At 48.4% G+C, this 23,713-nt stretch overlaps 1 protein-coding gene and 1 long non-coding RNA gene across 6 annotated transcripts in view; one reads left to right on the forward strand and one right to left on the reverse strand.

Annotated features, from left to right (window-relative positions):
* The first annotated feature begins 857 nt into the window (after positions 1-857).
* The window catches only part of BCL2L1 (BCL2 like 1), a 48,998-nt gene continuing 26,142 nt past the window's right edge, over positions 858-23,713 (forward strand). The window contains exons 1-2 of one of the 4 annotated variants that reach the window (XM_087853690.1): positions 858-977; positions 2,508-3,219. In XM_087853690.1, the coding sequence (XP_087709816.1) occupies positions 2,638-3,219 (582 nt within the window). In that variant the 5' untranslated portion in view covers positions 858-977; positions 2,508-2,637. Of the gene's footprint in view, positions 1,092-1,259; positions 2,216-2,507; positions 3,220-23,713 lie in introns of those variants that run through there. The other 3 variants (XM_087853689.1, XM_087853688.1, XM_045807197.2) reach the window with 3 other exon arrangements.
* On the reverse strand, positions 7,642-19,093 carry LOC123798695 (uncharacterized). 2 transcript variants are annotated; one of them, XR_006781390.2, is made up of 4 exons: positions 18,680-19,093; positions 14,634-14,756; positions 8,946-9,060; positions 7,644-7,907 (listed from the first exon to the last, which is right to left on the reverse strand). It is a non-coding gene; the product is annotated as an uncharacterized LOC123798695 (long non-coding RNA). The 2 variants fall into 2 exon arrangements; XR_006781389.2 differs by having other exon boundaries at positions 7,642-9,060; positions 18,680-19,090.

Genomic DNA, 23,713 nt, shown 5'->3' on the forward strand with positions numbered 1-23,713 from the left:
TTACATCCCTGACCACCCAATCTAAAGAAGCACCGCCCTTCACTCTCTTTAGGACAATACCCTGATTCACTTCTTTCATAGCACTAGTCACTATTTGAAATTACCTTGTTTGTGTATTTTCTTAGTTGTTTACTGTCTCTCTCCAGCTCAAGGGTTTATCTCCATGAAAGCAGGGGCCATGTCTTGTCTTGTTTCTATCTTCAGCTACCCAAATAATAAACATTTGTTGAGTAAATTTATGCAACATATACTATAGACCACACACTGTGCTACAGATTTTATAGATAACAACTCTTTCAATCCTCACAATAACTCAATGAGGGAGATTGTTGTTTTTTTTTTTTTTACCTAAGTTACAGTTAAGGAAAAAGAGGCAAGGAGCGGTTGAAGAACTTGCCCAACTGACAGAGCTGGAATCCCAGACACAAGTTTCTTAGCTACAACGATGCTTTTTATTTTATTTTTATTTTTTTAAAAAAAGATTTCATGTATTTATTTGACGGAGAGAGACACCCAGCGAGACAGGGAACACAAGCAGGGGGAGTGGGAGAGGAGGAAGCCGGCTTCCCGATGGAGCAGCGAGCCCCATGAGGGGCTCGATCCCAGAACCCTGGGATCACGCCCTGAGGCGAAGGCAGACGCCTAAGGACTGAGCCACCCAGGCGCCCCCAACGCTTTTTAGATATATAAACTCACAGATGGATGAAACTGACTGATTAAATGAACGAACTCATGGAAATATGAATATAAACGTTGATTTTTTTTTTTTTGCGTCTCCATATTCCCCAGATCTGCCGCAAGGGGGCGCTCTCTCCCAGGTCTTGACGCCAGTCCTCAAGGCGTGCACTCCCTTTGCGTCTCGGGCTCGCGCGCGCTGCCGCGGCACCGGAAGTGACTGAGCTTGCAAGTTCCCCCGGTCTCTTCAGGGGAAACTGAGGCCGGCTCATTCGGAAGAGACAGCGCGAGTCGTCAGCCAGGTAGGCCGGCCCGGGTCCGCGGCGCGGAACTTGGCCACGAAGAGCCCTCGCGTCTGGAAACGACCTGGCCAATGAAGGGGGGATGTGGCCCCCCACGGCTCGCGGGGCTCGCAGGTGAGAGCGCCGCCTCCCCTGTGCATGGCAGGCGCTGCGCCCAATGGGAGCCCTCGCCGTCCCGCTTCTGTGCTGACTGGGCTCTCTGATTGGCTACGCCGGGGCGGGCCGCCGGGGGCGAGACCCCTCCTCCCTGAAAGGGCTAGGGGGCGCCCCTGAGGGAGAGCGGTTGCCTGGCAACGGGGCGGTGGCCCGCCGGGTACCCGGCCTAGCGCGCGGGAGAAGCAGCCAGGCCGCAGCCCACCCGACCGGGTCTCCGGAGAGGTGCACTCCCCGGCCCCCAAGCCCTCCCGGGGGCGCCAGGAAGCCGCCTTGGGCCTGTCCTCAGGAAAACGTGGTCTCAGCTGTTGTGGTGGGGGGAGGCTCGAGCAGGCCTCAGTCCCTCTCCGTGACCCGAGGAGAGGCCCGGCGCCTCACCCTCACCCCGTCTTTGTGCAGGGCGCCGGCGGCCATTGTGTCCGTGCGGGGTATGGAGGACCCGGCAATCCCCCACCACCGCCGCCACGTCCAGGGCCTTTGGGGAATTCAAAGAAAACCAGCGGTGTTTCTGGGGGGTCCCCGGCCGTCAGCCTCCCGGAAAGGCCCGGGGATGGCCTTTCCGAAGTCAGACCGCAGATCCGAGGCAGTTTTCCCCTCCCTCTGTCCCTTCTCGAAACCTTGAGCCCCATTGAGAAGTCCCTTCAGGGTTTCGGAAGCCTTACCCTGAGCTGGTACTTAAATAGAAACAACAACAACAACAAAAAACCTAAACCCCACACAGCCACCTCCGGGAGAGTTCTCCTGGCTCCCAGTAGGAGGCGGAGAGCCAAGGGGCGTGCAAGAGCGAGGGGGCTGGGCTCCCGGGTGGCAGGAGGCCGCTGCCGAGTGGCCGCCCTCGATCCGGGCGATGGAGGAGGAAGCAAGCGAGGGGGCCGGTTCCTGAGCTTCGTAATTCCTGTGTCGCCTTCTGGGCTCCCAGCCTGCCGGGTCGCATGATCCCTCCAGCCGGAGCTCCTTTTTTTGCCAGCGGCCGTGAGGCCGGCTGAGTTGCCGGCATCCCGGCTGCCACCTCTTCTCCCGACCTATGTTACAAAAGATCTTCCGGGGGTTGCACCTGCCTGCGGTTGCCTGAAACGGATTTGAATGTAGGTGGTGCGGAGGTGGGGGTGGGGGGCAGACTGTCCGTGGGGGTGACTTTCTGAGGAAGGCATTTCGGAGAAAAGGGGGTGGCTGGGGAAAAAAAAACAAAAAACCGGTGTGGTGATTCAGAAAGAGCCCACGGGTGCTTTCAATTTGACTTCATTGAAGTCTTTTGGAAGCTAGACCCAGACCTTTCTAAGAGCCACAAAGAAACCAGTTCTGGTACCTCGAAGGGGAATGGGATATTGTAGGGTAAATGGCATGCATATTAATTTTTTTTTTTTTTTTTTCCTGAAGCTCTTTCTCTCCCATCAGAACCCTGTCTTGGCTTTGGAGCTCAGAAGAGAACCACTAAGCAGAGACCAGACTCAGTGAGTGAGCAGGTGTTTTGGACAATGGACTGGTGGAGCCCATCCCTATTATAAAGATGTCTCAGAGCAACCGGGAGCTGGTGGTTGACTTTCTCTCCTACAAGCTTTCCCAGAAAGGATACAGCTGGAGTCAGTTTAGTGATGTGGAAGAGAACAGAACTGAGGCCCCAGAAGGAACTGAATCAGAGATGGAGACCCCCAGTGCCATCAATGGCAACCCATCCTGGCACTTGGCGGACAGCCCTGCGGTGAATGGAGCCACTGGCCACAGCAGCAGCTTGGATGCCCGGGAGGTGATCCCCATGGCAGCAGTGAAGCAAGCGCTGAGGGAGGCCGGGGATGAGTTCGAACTGAGGTACCGGCGGGCATTCAGCGACCTGACATCCCAGCTTCACATCACCCCAGGGACAGCGTATCAGAGCTTTGAGCAGGTAGTGAATGAACTCTTCCGGGATGGGGTGAACTGGGGTCGCATTGTGGCCTTTTTCTCCTTCGGTGGGGCATTGTGCGTGGAGAGCGTAGACAAGGAGATGCAGGTATTGGTGAGTCGGATCGCAACTTGGATGGCCACTTACCTGAACGACCACCTAGAGCCTTGGATCCAGGAGAACGGCGGCTGGGTAAGGACCACGCCCCTTGTATGTATCTCTCCCTTGGCCTCTGGTCAGAGGGATGTCTAATAGCCTCTCCCCATATCTCTTTCTGTTGTGATGGGTGATTATTGGAGACTGTTAAGGAGATGTGACCGGCCTTGTTGCACCACAAGAGGTTAACTGTTCTCAAATACAGATGACCTACTTCTTGAAGGACCAGGCATCTTTCATTCTGGCCACCCTCATGACCCCACTCTTTCATACTTGCGTTCCAGTTTCTCAGCAGAGGAAAACATAGCCTGTGTGTTTATTTGGCCCCAAATCTTTGCAAGTGGAAAGTTATTCCAGTGTTCCCCCTCACCCTGACAAAATGGCTCACCACAGAAAGGGCTGATGAGTGTAATGCCTCCGAGCCCCTCCATTCTTATTCCCCCAGGGATGTCAGTCTTGTCCTGGGCTTCCCTCCCACAAATCAAGTTCCCTTTATTTCAGAGTGTGCATACATGTTCCTCTCCTCTCAGGGCACGGCCAAGGCAGAAGTTCCCGCTGGCTTGGGCGGCTGCAGACTGTCAGATTTTAGGGCAGTGTAAGCTGTGCCAGTGGGCCGGTTGTGTTTGTGCTGCACCCCTCTGTTCATTTGCTCTAAAGTGTGCAACTTTTTGCATGGTTGGCCTTGTTTGCGGAGCTCTTGCTGTGTCACGCATTAAGCCCGGGGACTTTGCACCTCACTGCCTGGGGTTGGTTGGGGAGCTCCAGCTGTTCTGCCTGCTGCATTCAACATGGCCAGGGCCCTGGGGCCTCTTCACGGAGCGCTGTTGGCTGGCAAAGCAAGAACCTGGTCTGTGGGGCTGTCTGGGATATGGAGATTCAGTGACAGACTTCAGAAACAAACTGACATAGGGTTAGCCCTGTCACTCAACCAGCTGTGTGACCTTGGACAGGCCAGTTTACCTTGAGCCTCAGTTTCTTCCACTAACCAGAAAGGCGGCGAGCCCTCTTTGCCTTGCAGAATATTGTAAATCTTGGAGCTTATGTGAGCAGTGACTGGCACCAGCAAGTTTCTGTAGTAGTTATTATTGGTTCCAGACGCAGGAGTCGTGCCCTCATTCCTTTCCCAGGGAGGGAGAATTCTCTTGCCCATCACCAACTTAGGAGCAGATAGTGGTGAGAGGTTCTTTACCAGTGGTCATTGTAGGCGATTTTTGCTCTTCTGCAGTGAACTCAGTCCTAACATCCTTGCTTATCTCCCTGTCTAGGGGAGATGCAGGGCTTATGAGAGGTATTCGGTCCCCTCAAAATACCCAGAAAATTGAGCAGGCTGTGGAAAATAAGTCATCTATTGAGGGAGCTGAGGTGGAAGGGGCCTTTGCACCACGGACTCAGGAATGTCAAGAATGCAAATTATCCATAGGCTGGGCCTAGGGCGTGGCACTTCAGTTTACCTCTGAGCGAGAGACCGCCTAGTTTGCCCGTCCCCCTGTCTTATTTCCTATTTCTTTGCAACTTCATTAACTCTTCCTGCTGCTAGTTCTTGTAAAATACAAAGAGGTCAAGTCAATAGAGGTCAGATGACTGGGGTGGGGTTGGGGGAGGTAAAGGTGGAGAGCTCTCGAGCTAAGGCTGACCGGACTTGAAAGCCATTCTGTAAATGAACTCCCTGGGGGGATAAATGATTAAATAGTTCCTGTTGGTTTGTGTGATGACCTCGCTGGTTCCCTCCTGCTTTGATTCTCTTTAGGGGCAAATATTTGTTCAGCTGATTGCAGGAGGGACAGGATTCCAGCACTTTAGACACAGGCACTGAGACATCTCCTAGCAGAGATGTGGGCCTTGTGCCCACCTTGCCTGACTATTGTCTTTGGCCAGGGGTGCTAACCAGGTGGGTTGTTGCCAGCTATTAACAAAAGGCAGTCTGGGAGAGGTGCCTGTTCTGTCAGCCAGCCTCTGCAGAGGGCTACCAGGATCAGAGAATTGCCAGTCACCGCGTATTGTATACAGAAAGAGGTTTTAGACACAGCAACACAGGGCAGGTTAATTAGATCACCCCTGAATTGAAATTCCATCTTCTGTCTCTTTGCTCAAGATTATTTTCAGAGCCCGTTAGACAACATACCATATGTTACTTCCTCTTGGTGAACGGAGGGGATGTGTGCAGAAGCCAGTTATGTCAGCACCATTTCTGGGCACACATGCTCCCTGAGACCAGGAGGTAAAGAACATTTGAGTAGAGGTCCTTTGGATAGAAGCTACCCACACACTTCCCTGTCAAGCACCATCCTATTTGAGCTGCACAGACTGGCTACCGCAGTGTCATCTCAAAACCTTCCTGGAGGCTGTGGCGGACCAGGAGTGTAGGACATATGGGCCATAACTACCCTGGGATATGCTCTAAATTTAGCATCCCTACAGAAAAGGGGAAGGAAATGAGCATTTATGGAGTATATTCTATGTATGAGACATTGTGTTGGGTCTTTTACTTAGGCAACCAAAATTTACTGAGCATCTACTATGAAGCAGACATTGTGCCAGGTGCTGGCAATAAGCCCCACATGAAACCTTCCCTCGTGGAAATGATGTGCTGTTTCATATATCCCACACAATAACTTTTCAAGGTAGGTGGGTTTATTCCCAGTTTACATGTGAAGCCCCTGATAGCTCAGTGACTGGCTCCAGGTATCCCTCAGCCAGTTAAGTGACCGAGTGAGAATATGCACCTAGGTTGGCCTGACTCTGAAGCCTAAAGTCTTTTCCATTCGCATCAGGTTGTCCTAGGAGTAATAAAGTGACCCAGACATTCTGGCACAGAAAGGCAGAAATGCTGTTGGGCCAAATAAAACATGCCCGTGGAGGTGGTCACTCTCGTCTGTGATCCTGACATTGTTCAGGAAGCCGCAGGTAGAACAGTGCCTTTGTTGGCAGTAGCAGGTTCCCAAAGGCATGTGTGTAGTAGCCTCAGATTCTGGCGTTGGTAAAACTTGAGTAGGCATCAGGGTTTTGCCCAGTCAGAGTGGCCGCCTTGTTAATTCTTTCATTGTTAAACCCTCTCAGGCCCTGCATGTGGGGAGAAGGTGGCCTCCTTTAGATATATCTACTTAATTGTGGGTGAGCTCCAAGGACTGGAATTCCACACGTAGCCACACCACTGCCTGCCTGGAGTCACCTGGCAAGATGCCGAACCTGTTTGTCTCTCTTGTCCATCCATCTCTCCTACCTGTAAAATAGAATAATGACAGCCACCTGCCATAGCTTGACCCTAGTAAAGAATCTAGAACAAAAGCTCTTCCTGGGCCTTAATTGTAGGGTGGAAGCACTTCTTTTAATGAGTGGACCATCTGCCTCAGAAAACTGAACTTTGGCCCCAGAGTTTCTCAAGAAACAAAGCCAACTCCTGAGATACTCATCTAGAATGGAGTATGATATGACCTTCCCTGTAGGGACAGAGTGTTTTGGGGGCTTTCCAGTGGGAATGTGGACAATTTTAGGGTGAGGGCCCAGGTGGGCAAGCCATTTTGGGATTATAGTCCCTGGGAAACCCCTTAGCTCGATGGACAGCCATTGTCGAGAGCAGTGAATGGTGTGTGGAGAGAGGAAACATAATTTGGCCTTTCCCAGGCTGCATGGTTCTGTGGTCTTCTAGTTTCTGTAGTTTCTTCTTGCCTATTCTGGCTTCTTTGGCATGGGTGGGTATATGCTAGCTGAAGCACCTCAGTGACCTTTGCAGATCTCAGCAGCTGTTGGCAATTCTGCGGTTTTCTTGGGGAAACCCCATTAGAAACCCCAAACGTGGAAATTTTTAGTAATCTCATTCAGGTCCCAAAGTGAGGTAGAAAGGTCTCAGGGACTCCACCTCAAAACACCCAATTCTTCTGGATGTAGATTTGAGGTTGCTCTTGAAACTCTGTCACCATCACAGGATTTTCCAGACTTCCTGGGACTAATTTCCCCAGTGGCCCCATAGAGCCCTTTCGCTTCTGGTAGAAAATTACCCAGGTGTTTTTTCAGGGGGTCCCAACAGAACCCAGAGGGTTTTCTTGACTTTTGTGTGGGCAGTCACCAGATTTGTTTGGGCTGCAGGAAGCAGCAGTTGTCAGCTGTCCTTTCCCCACCAGGTATCTGTGCTGACGCCAGCGGGCTTCCGCATTTTCCAGCTCCTCAGCCTTTTATCATGGGGCTTTCTTTGAGCAACTGTGGTCTTGTCTGGGTTTGGTATGGATAGATTTAGGGGTAATTCTCAGTGAGCTGCTCTTCAACAGAGGTATAATCTCCTACTACCTTAATTAGCAGGGCCCTGTCCATACCCCCAACCTAATTCCAGAGTCCTCCCTAGGGACTCCTCTTTTCTTTGAAGGAGTCACTCTGCTCCTGGAGCAGCTTCTCTTCTGTCCCTCCAGCCGACAGTCTGTCTTCCCCATTCCCAGTTGGCAGACCTGAGTCAGACAGTCCACTGGGTCTTTTTGTGTAGCCTGGGGAAGAGAAGACTCAAGAGAATATGATCACCAGTTTCAAATATCTGGAGGAAGAGGAGCTACGCCTTTTTTATTGGTAGAGTACCCAACAGAACTTGTTGGATAAATGAGAGGAAGATAACAGTGGTAGCATAAACTTAGTGTAAAGAAGACATTTCTCACACTATTATATCTCTGCCAGATTTAGGAGTTTCCTGAAATGGCGTCCACATCTTGTACACACTTGTTTCCTTAGCACTGAGCAGAGGTCTTGGGCATAGCAGGTACCTAGTGAAAGAAATGCCCACCAAATTTCTGAAGAAACAGACATTTATCAAACCAGAATAATAGTAATGGGAATTTTAACAGACCTGATCATTCAGTCATTGATTCAGATGATATTTATTGAGCTCCTACGTCCAGGCTGTCCTGGGCATTCGGGGTACTACTGCCTTAAATAAAATTAAGTTTGTGTCCTCGTGAAGCTCACATTCCAGTGGGGAGAAACAGACAATAAGCATGTAATTACATATGTAAAACATATCAGGTGATAGTAAACACTATGAAGAAAATAAAGCAGGTCAAGGGCATGCCTCCCAAGGGAGGTGGGGCTGCAGTTTTAAGAGAGGTTAGGGAGGGCATCACCAAAAGGTAATGTTTGAGCCAAGACCTGAAGAATGTGGCTAGAGAAGAAATAGCTAGAGGGAAAGTGGTTAAGATTGAGAGGGGAGATCGCACAGGGCATTACAGGCCATGATGAGGACTTGGCTGTGGATGAATGTGGATGAATGTGAGAGAGGCCAGGAGAGAGTTTGTAGCAGGGGTGAAGTGATCTGAATTCTGGAAGGGCGGCAGCCAGGAACCAGTGATGAGGCTGGTTGCAACTGCCAGGTGAGAAGGAAGAGTGGTTTGGATCAGGAGGCTGAGGTGGAAGTGAGTGAGAAGTGACTAGAGATTACGGCCAGGCTTACACATAGTGTATTGATGGAAGCCACATTTTTAACCACTTGGAGGTCATGAAATCAAGACTAAGTAAGCTAGATGTTCTTTAGGGATAGTTCTCTTCAAATGTGGTATCCTGAATGGTCCTCCTCCATTCTAGCAATATTTCGGTCTGAGTAACTGCAGCATGTCTGGGCCTCAGTCCCAGCTCACCCAGATCTAGCTGTGTGACTTTGGGCAAGCTCCTTCAGTTCTCTGAACCTTGGGGCAAATAATACCTGCTTCATCAGGTCATGGCAAAGACCTGATGAGGCATGCCTGAGATGTGTAGAGCCTGGCACATGTTGGTATCATAATTCTTATCATCTTCACCACAGAACTCACATCAGAAACTCATTCAGCATCCATTCTCCTTTTTTGGACTGCATGCCGCTCCAGCACATCTTCAAGGCAGACAGGTCCTAGCAGTGTTCCATCATGGCAGCAGCTCTTGGTGTTCCTGTAGTATGGTGGTACAAGCACGGATCTTAAGAGTCAGGATCCCCGTTCTGCTGTCAGCCTGCTCTGACTCACTGTCTTACCTTAGCCAACTCACTTCACCCCCAGGCTCTAGTTTCCACCACATCTGTAGGATGGAGGGTTGAAGTGGACAGTCTAGGAATCTTGGTTGTCACTGGTCTTAAGCCTTGTGGCCAGTTCCACCATTAAGGCCCTATTTCACGTTAGTTATATTTGAGGATGGCTCTTTTCTATCAACAGCTAGAACACTTTAACTGCAAAAATTAAGTAATCCCAGTGTCAGTGTAGGGTAGTTTCTCACTGACCCCGCAATAATAATAAGCCACATTTATGTAGCACTTCACAGCTCAGAAAGCGCTTTCATATCCACCATGCCTGTTCCATGCTTATAGCCACCCAGCAATGTGAGTCAGGCTCAGAAAGGTGAAATGGCTTGCCAAGGTCACACATCAAAAGGAAGATGCTGGGTTTGGATTTTTGGATCTGCATGTGACCACTTCTTTGCTGTGTGACCTTGGGCAAGTCTTTTAACTTACACCTTGTTCTGAAGACTCAGTGAGTTAATCCATATCTTAAGGCCCTTAGAACAGTGACTGTTCGTATCAGAAGTAAACAGCAGCCGCATCCTAGGCCTCCTTCTGGCTTCCCGTTTATTACATATTGATTTTTGCAAGTAGTGTTTTTGCAGAAAGAAACCACCTTTGGGACCTTCTGGTACATGGTTTCATCCCTGCTGAGACTCTAGTCCAAACTGGAGCCTTACAGCTAGCTCCAAGCTACAGGGCTTTTTGGGCAGACTCCAGAGCTCCCCTCGGAACTAGAGGTTTTTCTCTCGCTCTTCAGGAAATGCCATTGCAGTGACTTCCATGGACTGCTTCCTGTCCCAGCCCTGCAGCCGATTCCTGCTGGCGAGAGTGTAGAAACTGGAAAGTCATGTCCCTAAAGGCTCCCCCCTCCCCACAAACCCCTTTTTTTGGACATGTCCCTCGCTTTCCTCTTGTCAGTTACTTTCTTTGCTCCCTCCCCGTTCACCCTTCACCTAGCTTCTCCCTCCAGCCCTTGTTCATCCCTTTAAGATTTGAAAACGCATTTCTGCTTAGTTCTGTCAGGCTTCCCCCCCCCCGCCCCGCCCCTTGCTGGGGGGCTGGTCAGAACTCTTGAGCTCTTCTCCATGGCTCCATCACTCAGTAGCAGTTTCAGTCTGGGACTCCCCCTAGAGGGACATTAAGCCTGTCACTTGCAGTGCCTTGTATCATCCGTTAACCCTGAGTTCCCTCAGAGGTCCCCACCCCACCCCGCACAGGGTGGAGACTCCTGAGATCTTAGAGGTTTGGCACATGTAAATCCTGCCTCTTGGAGATTGATGAGAGAGGATAGAGTGAAGTGGAGCCGGGCCCTCCCCCCTCTACCTTTCAGGAGGAAGCTGGAAAGGTTGAAAACCTTGTTGGACAATCATCTGAGGAATGGGAGCTAGCTTGGGAGGGGATTGGAACGCACTCAACTATGCCTCAGATCCTTTGTTCCGCTCATGAAAGGGAAACATTCCCCTCCCTCCTCCCTGGCCACACACACGTGCCTTTGTTCCCCCCGGTCAGGCGGAGCCAGGAACACAGTGTCCCCTTCCAAGGAGCCTGACTTGCCTCCCCAGAGGCTGGCCTCCTGCTCAGCAGGACTGGGATTTTAGCTCAGGAACTTACACCCCCCTCCCCACCCCTCCCATCCTTTCCTTGGGAGAGCCTTTCTCTCAGAAGCTGAAAACTTGCCTACGAACAGCTGTCCAGGGACTTCCCTGGAATTATTCCACGGGATGCCCACATCCCAGGATTAAACAGTCCCTCCCTCTTATTCCACTTGGTGATTAATATTATTGTTAATGTTACTATTAATAGTACCTAACATTTATCAAGTGCTTACTCTATGCCGGGCATTGTTCAAAGTGCTTTACATGTATGTATTTATTCCATTCGCCTAGCAGCACTTTGAAGATGGAACTATTATTATCCCCATTTTACAAATGAGGAAACTGAGGTAGAGAGAGGTTAAACAACTTATGCAAGGTAGCATGGTTAGTAAGCAGCAGAGCCCCTTCCAAGCTCCCACTTTTAAATACTTCATTTCTGCCCCCACCCCCTCACTGTACCAGCTAGATGATGGTGGGTGTTTATCCAGTGCCACTTATGTGACAGGCCTTTTACCAACATCATCTCTGTGTTACTATCCCAACAACTTGATTATTACAGGACACTGAGATTTGGAGGGCTTAGTTAACAGAAGGCAGAGTCAGGATTTGAAACCAAGATCGCCTTACTCCAAAGCCCATGTTCTTTATCTGTACCCTCCTTTAAAACCCTACAAGGTTATCGTCATTCTATGGTTGAGAAACCATATGTCTGAGGCTCAGAGAAAAATGACATGTGCTCAGGGCCTCATAAGCTAATAAATACCAGGGCAATCCGGAATTCAGACTCAACACGACACTGTCATCACTTTGCTGCGTTAGTAGTCTGTAGCATGAGGATAGTAGTTATTATGTGCGTCTGAACGCTTTTTTATAATTTACCAGACTCCTTTGTATACGTCATTTCACAGTGAGGTAGGTGAGGTGGGGTATGTTCAGTCCCATTTCAGGGAGGAAACTAAGGCAAGGGGGCTTGTCCCACAGTAAATGGCAGAGTCAGACTTAGAATCCATGTTCTGACTTATAACACAGTGTTATTGATCATGCCTGCCTTCCCTAAGGCTGTTCATTGCTTGGGGCTGTCCTCTGAGTTTTGTTTCATTTGTTAAATCAGCAAATACTGATGAATGCTTTGTATGTGCTAAGTGCTGGGGATACTGTGGATACTGTGGTGAGTGGATCTGGGTCCCATCCCTCAGTGGTCTGTTTCCATGCCCCATTCCTTGGGCCTTGCTGGTACCCTTCTGCCATCTGAATCAGGCTATGTGTATCACCCATCGACCTCCTCCATTGCTGGACACACCAGGCAAGGTTCGTGATAGTTGGTGTGTATTGACCACCTCGCGTACACCCATAGGTAGAAGTCTTGAGATTTGAAGTTTAGCTTGAGTTTTTGCTTGTGCTGTAGTACTAGGCATATCAGCTTCAAATTCTCACCCTTAAATCTGAGAGAATAATACCAACCCATCAGAGTAAGCAAGAAAGTGAAATGCAAAAGTGTTTTTTAATAATAACAACAGATATTGTGTGTTGATTGTTTGTTCTGTGCCAAGTGCTATGTTTATGCCCTTGACAAATCCTCACAACTGTGTCAAGACAGAGAATCCAGAGCTTCCAGAGGCTCTGTAACATGTCCACACTAACAAGAGGCAGATCTGGGTCTTGCACTCAGATGTATCTGGTGCCAAAGCCTACCCTCAAGCCTCAAGTGTCACTACTGCTTTGCAGGTCCGGACTGGCTTATTTTACCCTGTTATCCTGGCACGGGGCCTGAGGTAGGGTAAGGGCTCAGCCAGCATCTGCTCAATGAACATGAAGGGTTATTTTTAGATGCAGGTTAGGTGACAAAAATGTCTCTGTCCCTAAGGAAGCAAACTCATTTGCAGCAGGAGGAATAGACCAAAACACTCCAGGCAAACTGTGCCAAGTCTGTGGTGTAGTTTCCAGAAGTAGAAGAGGACAGACCCACTGGCTGCATCCCACAGGTGCCCTGGACCTCTGCCAAACCGGCCCACTTCCACCATCAGCTATTCAGTTGATGACTCGGTCCCAAGGCCTCTGCTTTCAGGCTGCATCATCAATATGCACCTTCTCCCTTGCCAGCTGCATCGCGAACCCAGACCTGCTCTTCTGTGCCAGTAGTGGAAAGTGTCAGGAAGGGGAAAGACCACTAAAGGCTTGAATAATAGCTTTCTCAGCAGTGTAGCTTTGTGCTCAGTTCACACTGAGTCCTCAGTTTCCCCATCTTCATCCCTTAATGAAGATAATAGCAGTCTCTTTCTCCTAGGTGTACTGTGTTTCTTCAGCCTGGATCACTCTTCTCTAGATCTGATCAGGGCAGTCATCTTACCATTTAGGTCTCAACTTAAGTATCACCTCTCAAGAGGCCACCCATGTTTACATGTTTACTGTCTGTCTCCTCCAGTAAAATCTAAGCCCCCAGAGCGTAGGGGTTTTGTCTCATTTTTTTTCCTTCATCCCTAGCATCTAGCCGAGTGTTTGGCACGTAGGAGACACTCAGCAAATATTTGTTCAATGAGTGAGTGACCCGGTAGCCCACCTAGCACAGTGCCTGACATAGTGTGCTCGATGTTAGGCATCATTATTACCTATTAGGAAGATGTGGACCATTTGAAGGCTTTCGGTAGGTGGAAAGAATGTAACGAGGGCAGTCTTGGTAGGTAAGAACCACCCAGGCAGATCTGGAGGGTAGAAAGTGTATGATGCATTTGGGAGGCAGTGAGAAGGCCGACTGGCTGAAAAGGGTCTGGGGTGTCAGTAAAGCTGGTCAGGGAAAAGGGAGCAGTGACTAATGGTGGAGGCTTCAGGGCAGAGGGATGGGGATTTTTGACAGTACAGGTGCGGCCAATGAGGAGAGGCCCAACACTGGAGGGATGCAGCCAGGTCTCCAGTAACCCCTGGGAAAGAGAATCCCTTGCCAGCTGGGGCACAGCAGGCAGAACTGCAGGGAGATAAAAGCCAGAGGCACCTGCGACCTGTGGATCAGGTAGACTGCCCTGGTTGTTATTTTGGAGCTCTGGGCCAGGTGCAGATTCAAAGGCTTGATTGAAGCCTTTTGGCAACTCTTGTCTCAGCAGGGTAAACATCACCTGTCTCTTGCCACCTGTGGCAACAATGCCAGGAAGGTACCCCTAGGCAGGCCCAAAGGGGCCCAACTTTCTTGCTGCCCTCATGGAGCAAGAAATACCCACCAGGAGAGGCCACTCTTTTCCTGTCCTACAGCTCCCTTTCTGAAGGGCTCAGGTGGCAATGATACCTCCTGCCCAAGAGGCCCCCATGGTTCTGGCCCATGGAAGGCAGGGGCAGGGCTTTGGGAGCCGTTGACAGCTGGGCCCAGCTGGGGGAAGGGGTCAGTTTGGGAGCAGGTGCAGATTTCAGGGAGGGCGGGGCCTGAAGGGAAGTAGGGATCTTGGTAGACTACAAAATTTCCCTCCCCATCCCCCAGCCACAGCTGGCTTCTCTAGGAACCTGATGACCTAGTTACAATGCTTAGAAATTGTTAGCTTGGCTTGCAGTGTAAGGCTGTACCAGTCTCTCCTCTCTGAGGCTTCTTGGGTCCAAAAAGTGTTCTGGCATTCCCCCAAGAGGGTTCCATGTGAAGGACATGTACCGTATCACATGTACAGACTTCTTGTCCAGTCAGGCTTCTCCCTTCTTCCCTGATGTGCCCTCCCACCTACCCAGTCCCAGGGAGAAAAGCCTGCTCTGCCCCCATCCCTGCCTACTTCTCTCTCTGGGGGGTTGATGGGTGGCACATAGAGGTCACAAACTTCTTCCCTGGAGGTTTAGCAGAGAGGGAGAGACTCTTATTGCCCTAGAAATAGCTTGAGCATACCTACCCATTTCCTCCTTACCCTCTCATCTGTGTGAGGTTCAGACTTGATGGAAGGGGGTGAGGAAGAATCTTCTGGGGGCTCCAGCCCTCCCAGGCAGTAGCTACTCCTGGTATTCCTGGTGTCTGCCTCTCCATGGCCTCCCTAGGACAAAGTCCATCAGTTAAGAGTTAGGTACAGAATTTGCAGAATCAATTACTGAATGCTACTTGCTCTGTAGTTATCCTTGGACAAATTACTTAAGTCTTCCCAAGCCTTAGTTTCCTCATCTATAAAAAGGAGATAATAATATATAGTGGGTTTTTTTTTTCTTTTCTTTTTTTTGGGGGGGTATAAAAAGGTGGTTTTATTAAAGCACGGGGACAGGACCCATGGGCAGAAAAAGCTGCCTATAGTGCTTTTCTTGAAAGACTCTTGGAAGCATGAAAATAACTGGTAAGATACATGGAACACTTAGCATGGAGCTTGGCATATAGTAATTACTCAGTATGACAGCTACTATTACTGCTGTTGTTATCAGTGTCTTTACAGGTGATCAAGTTGCTGTGATCACTATTGGAGCTACTGTCCAAGAGCAAACTTTTAGGCTGAGAGAGTATGTGAATATCCTTTGAACCAAGAGCTTGGAGATTTTAGGATTCCTGAAGCTGAGGACTATGGCCCATAACCTTGTTCTCCACCTCCTTCCTCCACAAGTGCCCCAAGTCATGCTTTGCACACAGTAAGTGTTGCTGACCTGGCATCTGGCAATAGGGTATATTTTCTTCGATCTTTGCCAAGTGCCTCCAAGAAGGCAGGGTCCTCCTCCTCTGCTTTATTTACTGCTGTGTCCCTAGAACCTGCCACAGAACCCGGAACATAGAAAGCACTCAGTCATTATTGTCAACTGAGTGAAAGGCTTAGTGAGTTGAATATTAAAATACATAGGACTCAGGGTGCCTGGCTGGCTTAGTCGGTAGAGCATGCGACTCTTAAATCTCGGGATTGTAAATTCAAGCCCTTGTTGGGTGTAGAGATTACTTAAAAATAAAATCTTTAGGGGTGCCTGGGTGGCTCAGTCAGTTTAGCGTCCGACTGTTGGTTTCGGCTCAGGTCATGATCTCATGGTGGTGAGATGGAGCCCCGCATGGGGCTGTGAGTTCAGCTCGGGGTCTACTTGAGATTCTTTCTCCCTCCCCCTAACTCCTTCCCCTACTCAGTCTCTCTCTCCTTCTCAAATAAACAAAATCTTTAAAAAATAATAATAAAAATAAATAAAGTACATAGGAGCACACCTAGCACGTAGTAGGTGCATGACACGTATTTGAGTGATTAAAGAAGGTATTGTGAGGACTCAGTTTTTCCAGGATGGCTTCACTCCTTGTTTGCTGTGTGGCCATAAGCCTCTTGCCCAAGCTCTGCCTGTTGCCTCATCTGTTGTAGAAAGATAAGACCCGCCTTGCCTCCTTCATGGGCTAGCTGTGAGACCCAGAGAGATGATAGATGAAAAAGCACTTTGAGAACTATAAATATTTGGTCTTGTTGCTGCTCCTTGACCGAGGTCACAGCCATAGCTGTGTCATGCATTCGTTTATTCCTTCATTCAACCAACATTTTTTGAGTGGAAGCAATAGGTAGCTCTCTCACTTATCTGGCTTCATGAATTTGGACAGTTACTTGAGTTTTTTAAGTCTGAACATTTATCAAATGGAAGTAATATTCTTTTCACAGGGTTGTTGGGAGAAAGACTAAAGTAAAGTACTCTGAGCTTATTGAGGCTGAAAACCATCTCATTTCACTGTACCAACTACTATTAGGCCTAGCACTTGGTGGCTGAGTGTTTAGTGACGTTAAGCCATTGGTTGCCTTCTGTAGTCAAGTTTACCAGACAAGGCCAGAAGTCTGAGTGTGATTCAAATGGGAAGTAGAAATGAGTATTAACGCCTAACCTCAGGATGTCCTCGCCCACGTTGGCTGGACTGCTGAGTAGGAACTCTGACCCAGCCAGGATCAGTGCTGCGTTTAAATAAAACTGTGAGGCACAGCAGGCCTCACCCCACGCTACCTCTGATTCAGAACAAGAACAACCATCCCTTGTTCTTCCCACTCTCCGTCTGCTACTCAGCTAGAAAAATTTCCCTTTGCTCACAGCACCCACATTCATATGGAACTCTAGGGGTTACCATATCAAAGAAGTCTTCAGGAAATCATCAGAAATGGCCCTTTGTGGCAGGGTCAAGGGAGGGAGCCCAAGTCTAAGGCTCAGGGTCTCCTGGGACCCGGTCAAGAAGCAGGTGCAGGCATGAGGCCCCAGGCTGGTGGCTAAGTGACGAAACTGAGAGATGTATAGGGCCAGACAAGAAGTCAACCCAGAGGAAACTGCCTGCCTGTCCATGCAGGTGTCTAGGCACCTGGGGGCAGTTTCTGGTCTGATTTAGTGGTGGAAGTTGGCATTCCAAATTAGTACCACAAGCCTCAGTGAGGGAAACCCATGGAATGCCAGAGCAAAGCCTGTAGTTGGCACCCAGGTCAGTACCTTTGAACCCTTAGCAGACCCCTTCGGGTTGAAAGAAGCCCTTACTCTGGGCTCCACAGCACTCCTGCTGGAAAAATTCCAGGGACAATGAAATAATAATCATAGCTCCCTTTATGGGGCTCCTGCTGTGGGTTGAGCACTATGGTGGGGGCTTTTTAAGAAAATGAGATCGTTCTGTTATTAGAAGTATGGGCTGTGGAGTCAAACAGAGCTGAGTTTGAATCTGAGCTCCATCATGTACCAGCTGTTTGATCTTGGGCACCTTCCCCCCTTCTCTGAGCCTCTGAAAAATGAAGACAGTAATACGTGCCTCATAGGGTTTTCTCATACATGTGAGACTCAGCACAGATGTTAGAGTAGCTTCAACAATAGTTAACATTTCTTGTGCAATTAGTGTTTCATATGTATTCTTCGAATTCTCAAAACAGTACTATTAAGGTAGGTACTCTTATTATTCTCATTTTACAGAGGAGAAAAGTAAGGCATAGGGAACTTAAAGGGATTTGCCGAAAGATGCACAGCTACTAAGTGGTAAAGTCATGATTTGAACCCAGGCCTGCTGGCTCCAAAGCCCCCATATTCTACCACTGCATGAGGGCCCAGAAAATGTTGCTGCTGTTACTCTTGTATCCAACATTGTAGCTGTCTGTGGTTTTTGGTTTATCTACTGAATTCTGAACTCAGTGAAGGCAAGAAACCCATCTTAATCACCTTGCATCCCCAAAGACCAACATCGTACTCGTTAATATTTGCTTAATGGCTGAGAATATTCCTTGTCTTCATTAATCAATCAGTAGCTCTTTATCGACCATTTCCTGTAGGGTAGATTTGAGCTAAATCCTGGGAGGAATGCAAAGTACAACTGTGCCTCTGTAAACGGAAGACTGGGTGTGTGTATGGTGGGGGGGGGGGCATTCCAGAGCTCTGTGTCATTGGCAGAAACTTCCACACAGGAGGCAGAAACAATACAGGTGGCTTGGGGATGTTTTCCGAGCTGGGATTCCCACCCCTCCCTCACTGGGCCACTCCCTCCATCTCCTGCAGAACAAGGTGGCACAGATTCCCTATTCCTGCCCTGGGCAGAAACCACTCCTCTTTGGGCCCTCTTGAATGAGGAGGGTGCATCTTTCTTGCTCTTGCAACCAGTTTGTGGGAGCCTAGAATGACAAGGAGAGAATCAGAAGTTTGGAGCTGGGAAGGGACCTTAAAAAAATCACTACTGCCCCAGCACTGCAGCCCACAGTGGTCTTTTAAAAACCAGGTTCATGGGGCACCTGGGTGGCTCAGTCACTTAAGTGGCTGCCTTTGGCTCAGGTCATGATCCCAGGGTCCTGGGATTGAACCCTGCATCGGGCTCCCTGCTCTGTGGGGAGCCTGCTTCTCCCTCTCCTCCCCACTCGTTCTTTCTCTCACTATCGCTGTCACTATCTCTGTGTCTCTCTCAAATAAATAAATAAAATCTTTTTTAAAAAAATTAAAAACCAGGGTCAGATCTTACCACATTCTTGCTTACAACCCTCCACCCACTTGGAATAAAACCCAGAGTCCTTACCAAATCCTCTAAGGCTTGCATGATCTGGTCCTGGCTGCCTCTCCATCCTCCATGTACTCCACCACTCCCTCTCTGTACTCTGGCCACGGGGGCTTCTGCTGTTCCGGGTTCCTGTGACACTTGTCTCTGCCTAAGGGCCTTTGTAGTTGCTGTTCCCACTACCTAGAACACTCTGCCCAGGCGTATGCCTTGCTGGTTCTTTCCCTTGACTCAACTCCCAGGTCACCTCCTCCGAGAAGTTCTCTGACCTTTGGTCTAAAGTAGCTGAGCTACTTTTAAATCATTCTCTAGTCTTTTACCTGCTTATAGTTTTTGTTATAGCACTGACCTCTATATGACATTTTCCTTTTGTGTGTTACTTGGTTTTTGTCTGTCTCTTCTACTGGAATATAAGCCTCATGATTATAAGGACTTTGGTTTGTTCATCATTTTATCTGTAGTTCCTAAAATTGTTCCTTGCAGGTAGTAAACATTCAGCGAATAATTTTGGAATGAATGATTGAATAAATGAACAAACCTGAGATACTGTTTTCATTTTACACTTGAAAAAACTGAGGCCCAGAGAAGTGAAGCCATTAAGAATTGAGAGTGTTGTTTCAACTCACTTTTTGAATGGTCACTAAGTTCCAAGCACTATATTCAGTGATATAGATGCATTATTTTTGTTACTTATCTTTATTATAATGAGTTGTTTGGAACACCATTTTTTGTATACCATTGTAGCATTTAAAAGGAAACTAGACCAACTCTTATTTTTTATTGGAACCTCATTCTGTTCCACAAAGAGTTGGAGGCAACTTAGGAAAATTCATGTAACTAGAAGGATTTAGCTAGGGGTGTCAGGTGAAGGAAAAGTACGGGTAAGAAAACAAGAGCCAGAGCTAAAATAAGTTCACAGAAATGGATACATGAGTCACTTTGACCTGAGCGAAGTTTTTCTACTGTTGTTATGATTGATAACTAAATTATGCCCAGATTCTTGAAAATGTATTTTGTTTCTTTTTTTTAAAATCCAACCACAGGGTGCTTGACTGGCTCAGTTGGTGGAGCATGCAGCTCTTGATCTTGGGGTTGTGAGTTCGAGCCCCACTTTGGGGGTGGAACCCACTTAAAATAATAATAGTAATAAAATAAAATCTGAGCATACGCATGACCTTGGGATTGTCCCAGACTACATATAATAGTCCAGGATTTGTTGGCTCCCTGACCACCTCATCAGCTGGGTTCCTGGACTAAGGCAGCATGATCTCTTCTTTCTCATTTACCAAAAGAGCTAGTCCAGTAAGGAGGAGCCTGGCTCTTGCCCCAATGCCTTAATGGACCCAACCAACTTTGTTTCAAAGAGCTTTTTCCCCAGAGGATACTACCTGAGATATTGCCATCGAAGACCCAGTTCTTCTCTCAAGACACTTTGAACTGATTTTGAGAGAGATGACATAATGTGCATGAAAAGAGATCTTGTGAAACCCACCAATAAATGCTAAATGCCAAGTAAGAGAAGCACGTCACAGCAGAGGGGCCATTAGAGCTGGGGCTTAGCACAGTCAGGGAAAAGGAGGGCTGGTGTTCCCAGCAAGGGGTCCATGTTAGCTAAGATGTGCCAGCTGGGATGGAGTTTCAAAAAGAGACCCATAAGCAGTAGTAGTCTAGTTTGGAGTATGTTTGGAGGGGCACCTCTTAGGTGATAAAGCCAGAAAGATCAGCTGGAGCCAGATCTGTGGGAGCCTCAGGTGCCAAGGAAAGATTCCGAGGCCCTCCTCGGCAGCCCCGGTATCCCAGTAGATGAGTCATTCCGGCATGGATGCCCATCCTGACCCGCCTGTCGTTCCACTGATTCCTAGGTAGCAGTGCCAGCATCTGAAATGGGAGCCAGGACCTTGAACTGACAGTGAGCAGAAGAGTAAGTGTGGGGCATTTGTCAGTTCAGACTTTGGCCATCCCACGTGCATTCATTCATTTTGGTGATTCAGCAAATGTTTATTGGGCACCATTTACGTGCCAAGGCCTTGTGCTAAGTGCTGGGGGTGCTGTGATGAACAAGACAGTTAAGGACACTGCTGTCATAGAACTCTTATATTGGTGGGGGAGAAGGCTAGCCTGAAAAACAAACAAGATGATTTCAAATAGAAGGTTAAACAATGTAAAGAAAATGGAACTGAGTAATGGAGTATCTAGGGAAGCAACTTTATATAGGGAGGTCAAGGAAAGCCTCTCCAAGGAGGTGACATTTGACCTGAGAGTAGATTAAGGAGAAAGAGCCAGCCTGGGAAGATTTGAAGGAAAGATTTTACAGACAGAAAAGCAAGGCAGGGTTGAACTTGGCTTGTCCAAGCTTTGGGCCAACACAGATACTCAGCTTTGACACTGGCAAGCCAGTCTGGGCCTTTGTTTCCCTTGGAAATGTTAGAGATGAAGATGATCTTTACACTTCCCTTACAGAGATCCAAAGGGAATAATGGTAACTGCCATTTACTGGAACACTTAGCCCATGTCAGGTACCCTATGCATTTTCTCATTTCACTGTCCTACCCAGCATGTGTGGTAAGTGGTCTGTTGGCCCCAGTTTCTTTTCTAGTGACGAAACAAGTTTGGAGTGGTGAAGTTCCATGCCCAGGATCCTGCAGCCTGTACACGGGAGAACCTGGATTCACATCCAGATTGGTCTGGCTCTAAAACCAGAATTCTTTCCATTGCCCCACCTTTGGGATAAATGAAGCATTGTTAGTTCAGGACGTACAGAAAGCTGCTTGGCAAAAGGAGAGTTGGGGAAGCATCTTGGGATAAGGTCTTGAAAGATACCAGCTATCCTTGCCAACTGAGAGGACTCTCTTTGCTCATCTTCAGGAGGATGCCCCCAGAGCCTGGGGTTACTGTTGGCCTTTGCCAGAGGCATGTTCGGACTTAACCAGCTGAGTATCCCCCAGTTTCCTGCTTTTACCATCTCAGCTGCTGGTCAGGAGGTTTGGGAAGGTGACATCATCTAGCTGAATCAGCTGCCGCTTCTAGACACATTAACAGGAACTGAAAGTCATTGCCCCTTCCTTTGGGCTCTGCAAGTCTCCTCATAACGAGCCTGGAATACAGGTATTCCACCTGTCCGCTGCGGGTTGACTGGAACGGTGCTCCCCACTTCTAGAGAGCTGGAAGGCCCATTTTCTTGGAGAAAGCTGTCCTGAAAGCTTCTCAAGCTAAAGGATCAGAGTGTCCTTGAGGGATAGAGGGATTCAGAGGAGAGCCCCAGTGCCTCTCCTCCACCCTCATTTAGCCCTGTGACCTTGGTAAGAACTCCTGACCCTTCTGATCTCTTTTGCTGAAGCCCAAGGCCCAGGCCCAGCACTATAGAATGGGTAAACAAAAATGTTATTTGTGGACTTTGGCCTTATAGCATTTAGAGTCTGATCAAGGGGACAAAAAACTTCGATTTCTATACAGAGCATCCACCACACTATGCTTTATTGGATACCAGCCTCCACCCTTTGACCCAGTGACCGTAAAGGAAAAAAATAAGTGAAATACATTTAAAAAAGAAAAAATCGGAAAGTATTAAAAAGGTGGCTCAGTGCCAGGTGAGTAAGACAACAGATGGCTTATTTGCTCTGTGACTTTGCTTCTCTCAGCTTTACTCTTTCCACGTGTAAAACGGATTTCACCAGGGTGGTGGCTCCTTGGGTCATTAGAATATTACATAACACATGTAGAGCAGTCAGCAGTGCATACAGCACCCAAGGAGTGTTCAATAAATGGTAGCCCTGTAGATAGGTTCTCAAAAGAGGACCAGGCCACTGGGTGAGGTCAGGGAGGGCTTCCTGGAAAGGCGGGCTTGGAACTGGACTTCAGAGCCTGGATACATTGTGGGTAGATGCTGATAGTCTGCTGTGTAATCTTTGACAGCTGACTTTACCTCTCAGAGCCTCAGTTTTCTCTGTAAAATGTGGGTCCTGCTAGAACACCTCACAGGGCTACTGAGGGGGTTAATAAGGTGCTATATTAATAATGGAAACCACTGTATAGAGTCTCTCTCCAGCATGTGCTATTGCTGTTTCTTAATTTGGCAGGGGAACTAGCCTGGGTAAAGCCTAGAAGTGGGATGTGTGGAAAGGCCTAGCTATTGCTCATTCCTTTTCTCACCTGGGCGACTCAGTCGACTATCTCTCTGCTTCTTTCTGCCCTTGCCCCCCTCTGATCTGTTGTTCACACAGCAGCCAGTGATCTTTTTAAAATAGAAGTTAGATCCTGTCATTCTTCAGTTCAAGACCCTCCAATGACTCGTCATTCACAAGAATAAAAGCGTATACAGTGCAGAGACAGATGGAGGACAATTCCCTAGAAATAAGTGCCCTAGGCTTACTCGTCCTCAGAAGCAGCCCTGCTCCCATGTCCCTGTGTGTGTGTGCATGTGTGCAGGCACAAGTGGATGACACAGTGATGATGCTGTGCACTCAGGACATTTCACAATAAGGAAGGACATTGACCACTGCCTTGGGGCTCTGAAGGTCATCAAGGCTGAGGGAGGGCACTCAGGAAGGCCTTCCACCCCTCTGTATCTGAGTCATTTCCTGAGAGATGTTGGTCATTCATTCATTAGTTCATTAACAAATATTTATTGAGTGCCTGCCATGCATTAGGCACTGAGCTATAGGTTGGGCATACAAGGTGAACAAACCAAAGCCCCTGCTTTCACTATACAAGCGAGGGCAGAGGCAGGAGACTAAAAAGAAGCTGGGCGGGTGACAATGTATGTACCAGGGTGGAGGTGTGGCAGAAGTGGTGAACAGTGGTCAGAGCTTCGATATAATTTAATGGTCGGGCCAACTGGATTTGCTGATGATTGGATAAGAAGTGTGAGACAGGAATCTCCCAAGTTTTTGGCCTAAGCAACTGGAAGGAGCTTGCTGCCATTTAATGAGAAGGGGAATATCTCATGGCCGGTAATAGTTTCCTGAAAGGACTGTGGAGTCAGACTGCCTGCATTCAAGTCCAAGTTTGGTTGCTGTTTGTCCTTTGGCAAATGTTTGATTTCACCAAGCCTCAGTT

This window comes from Ursus americanus, chromosome 22 (genome assembly GCF_024610735.1).
Source record: "Ursus americanus isolate L20-20 chromosome 22, mUrsAme1.1.p, whole genome shotgun sequence".
NCBI classification, from domain to species: Eukaryota; Metazoa; Chordata; class Mammalia; order Carnivora; family Ursidae; genus Ursus; species Ursus americanus.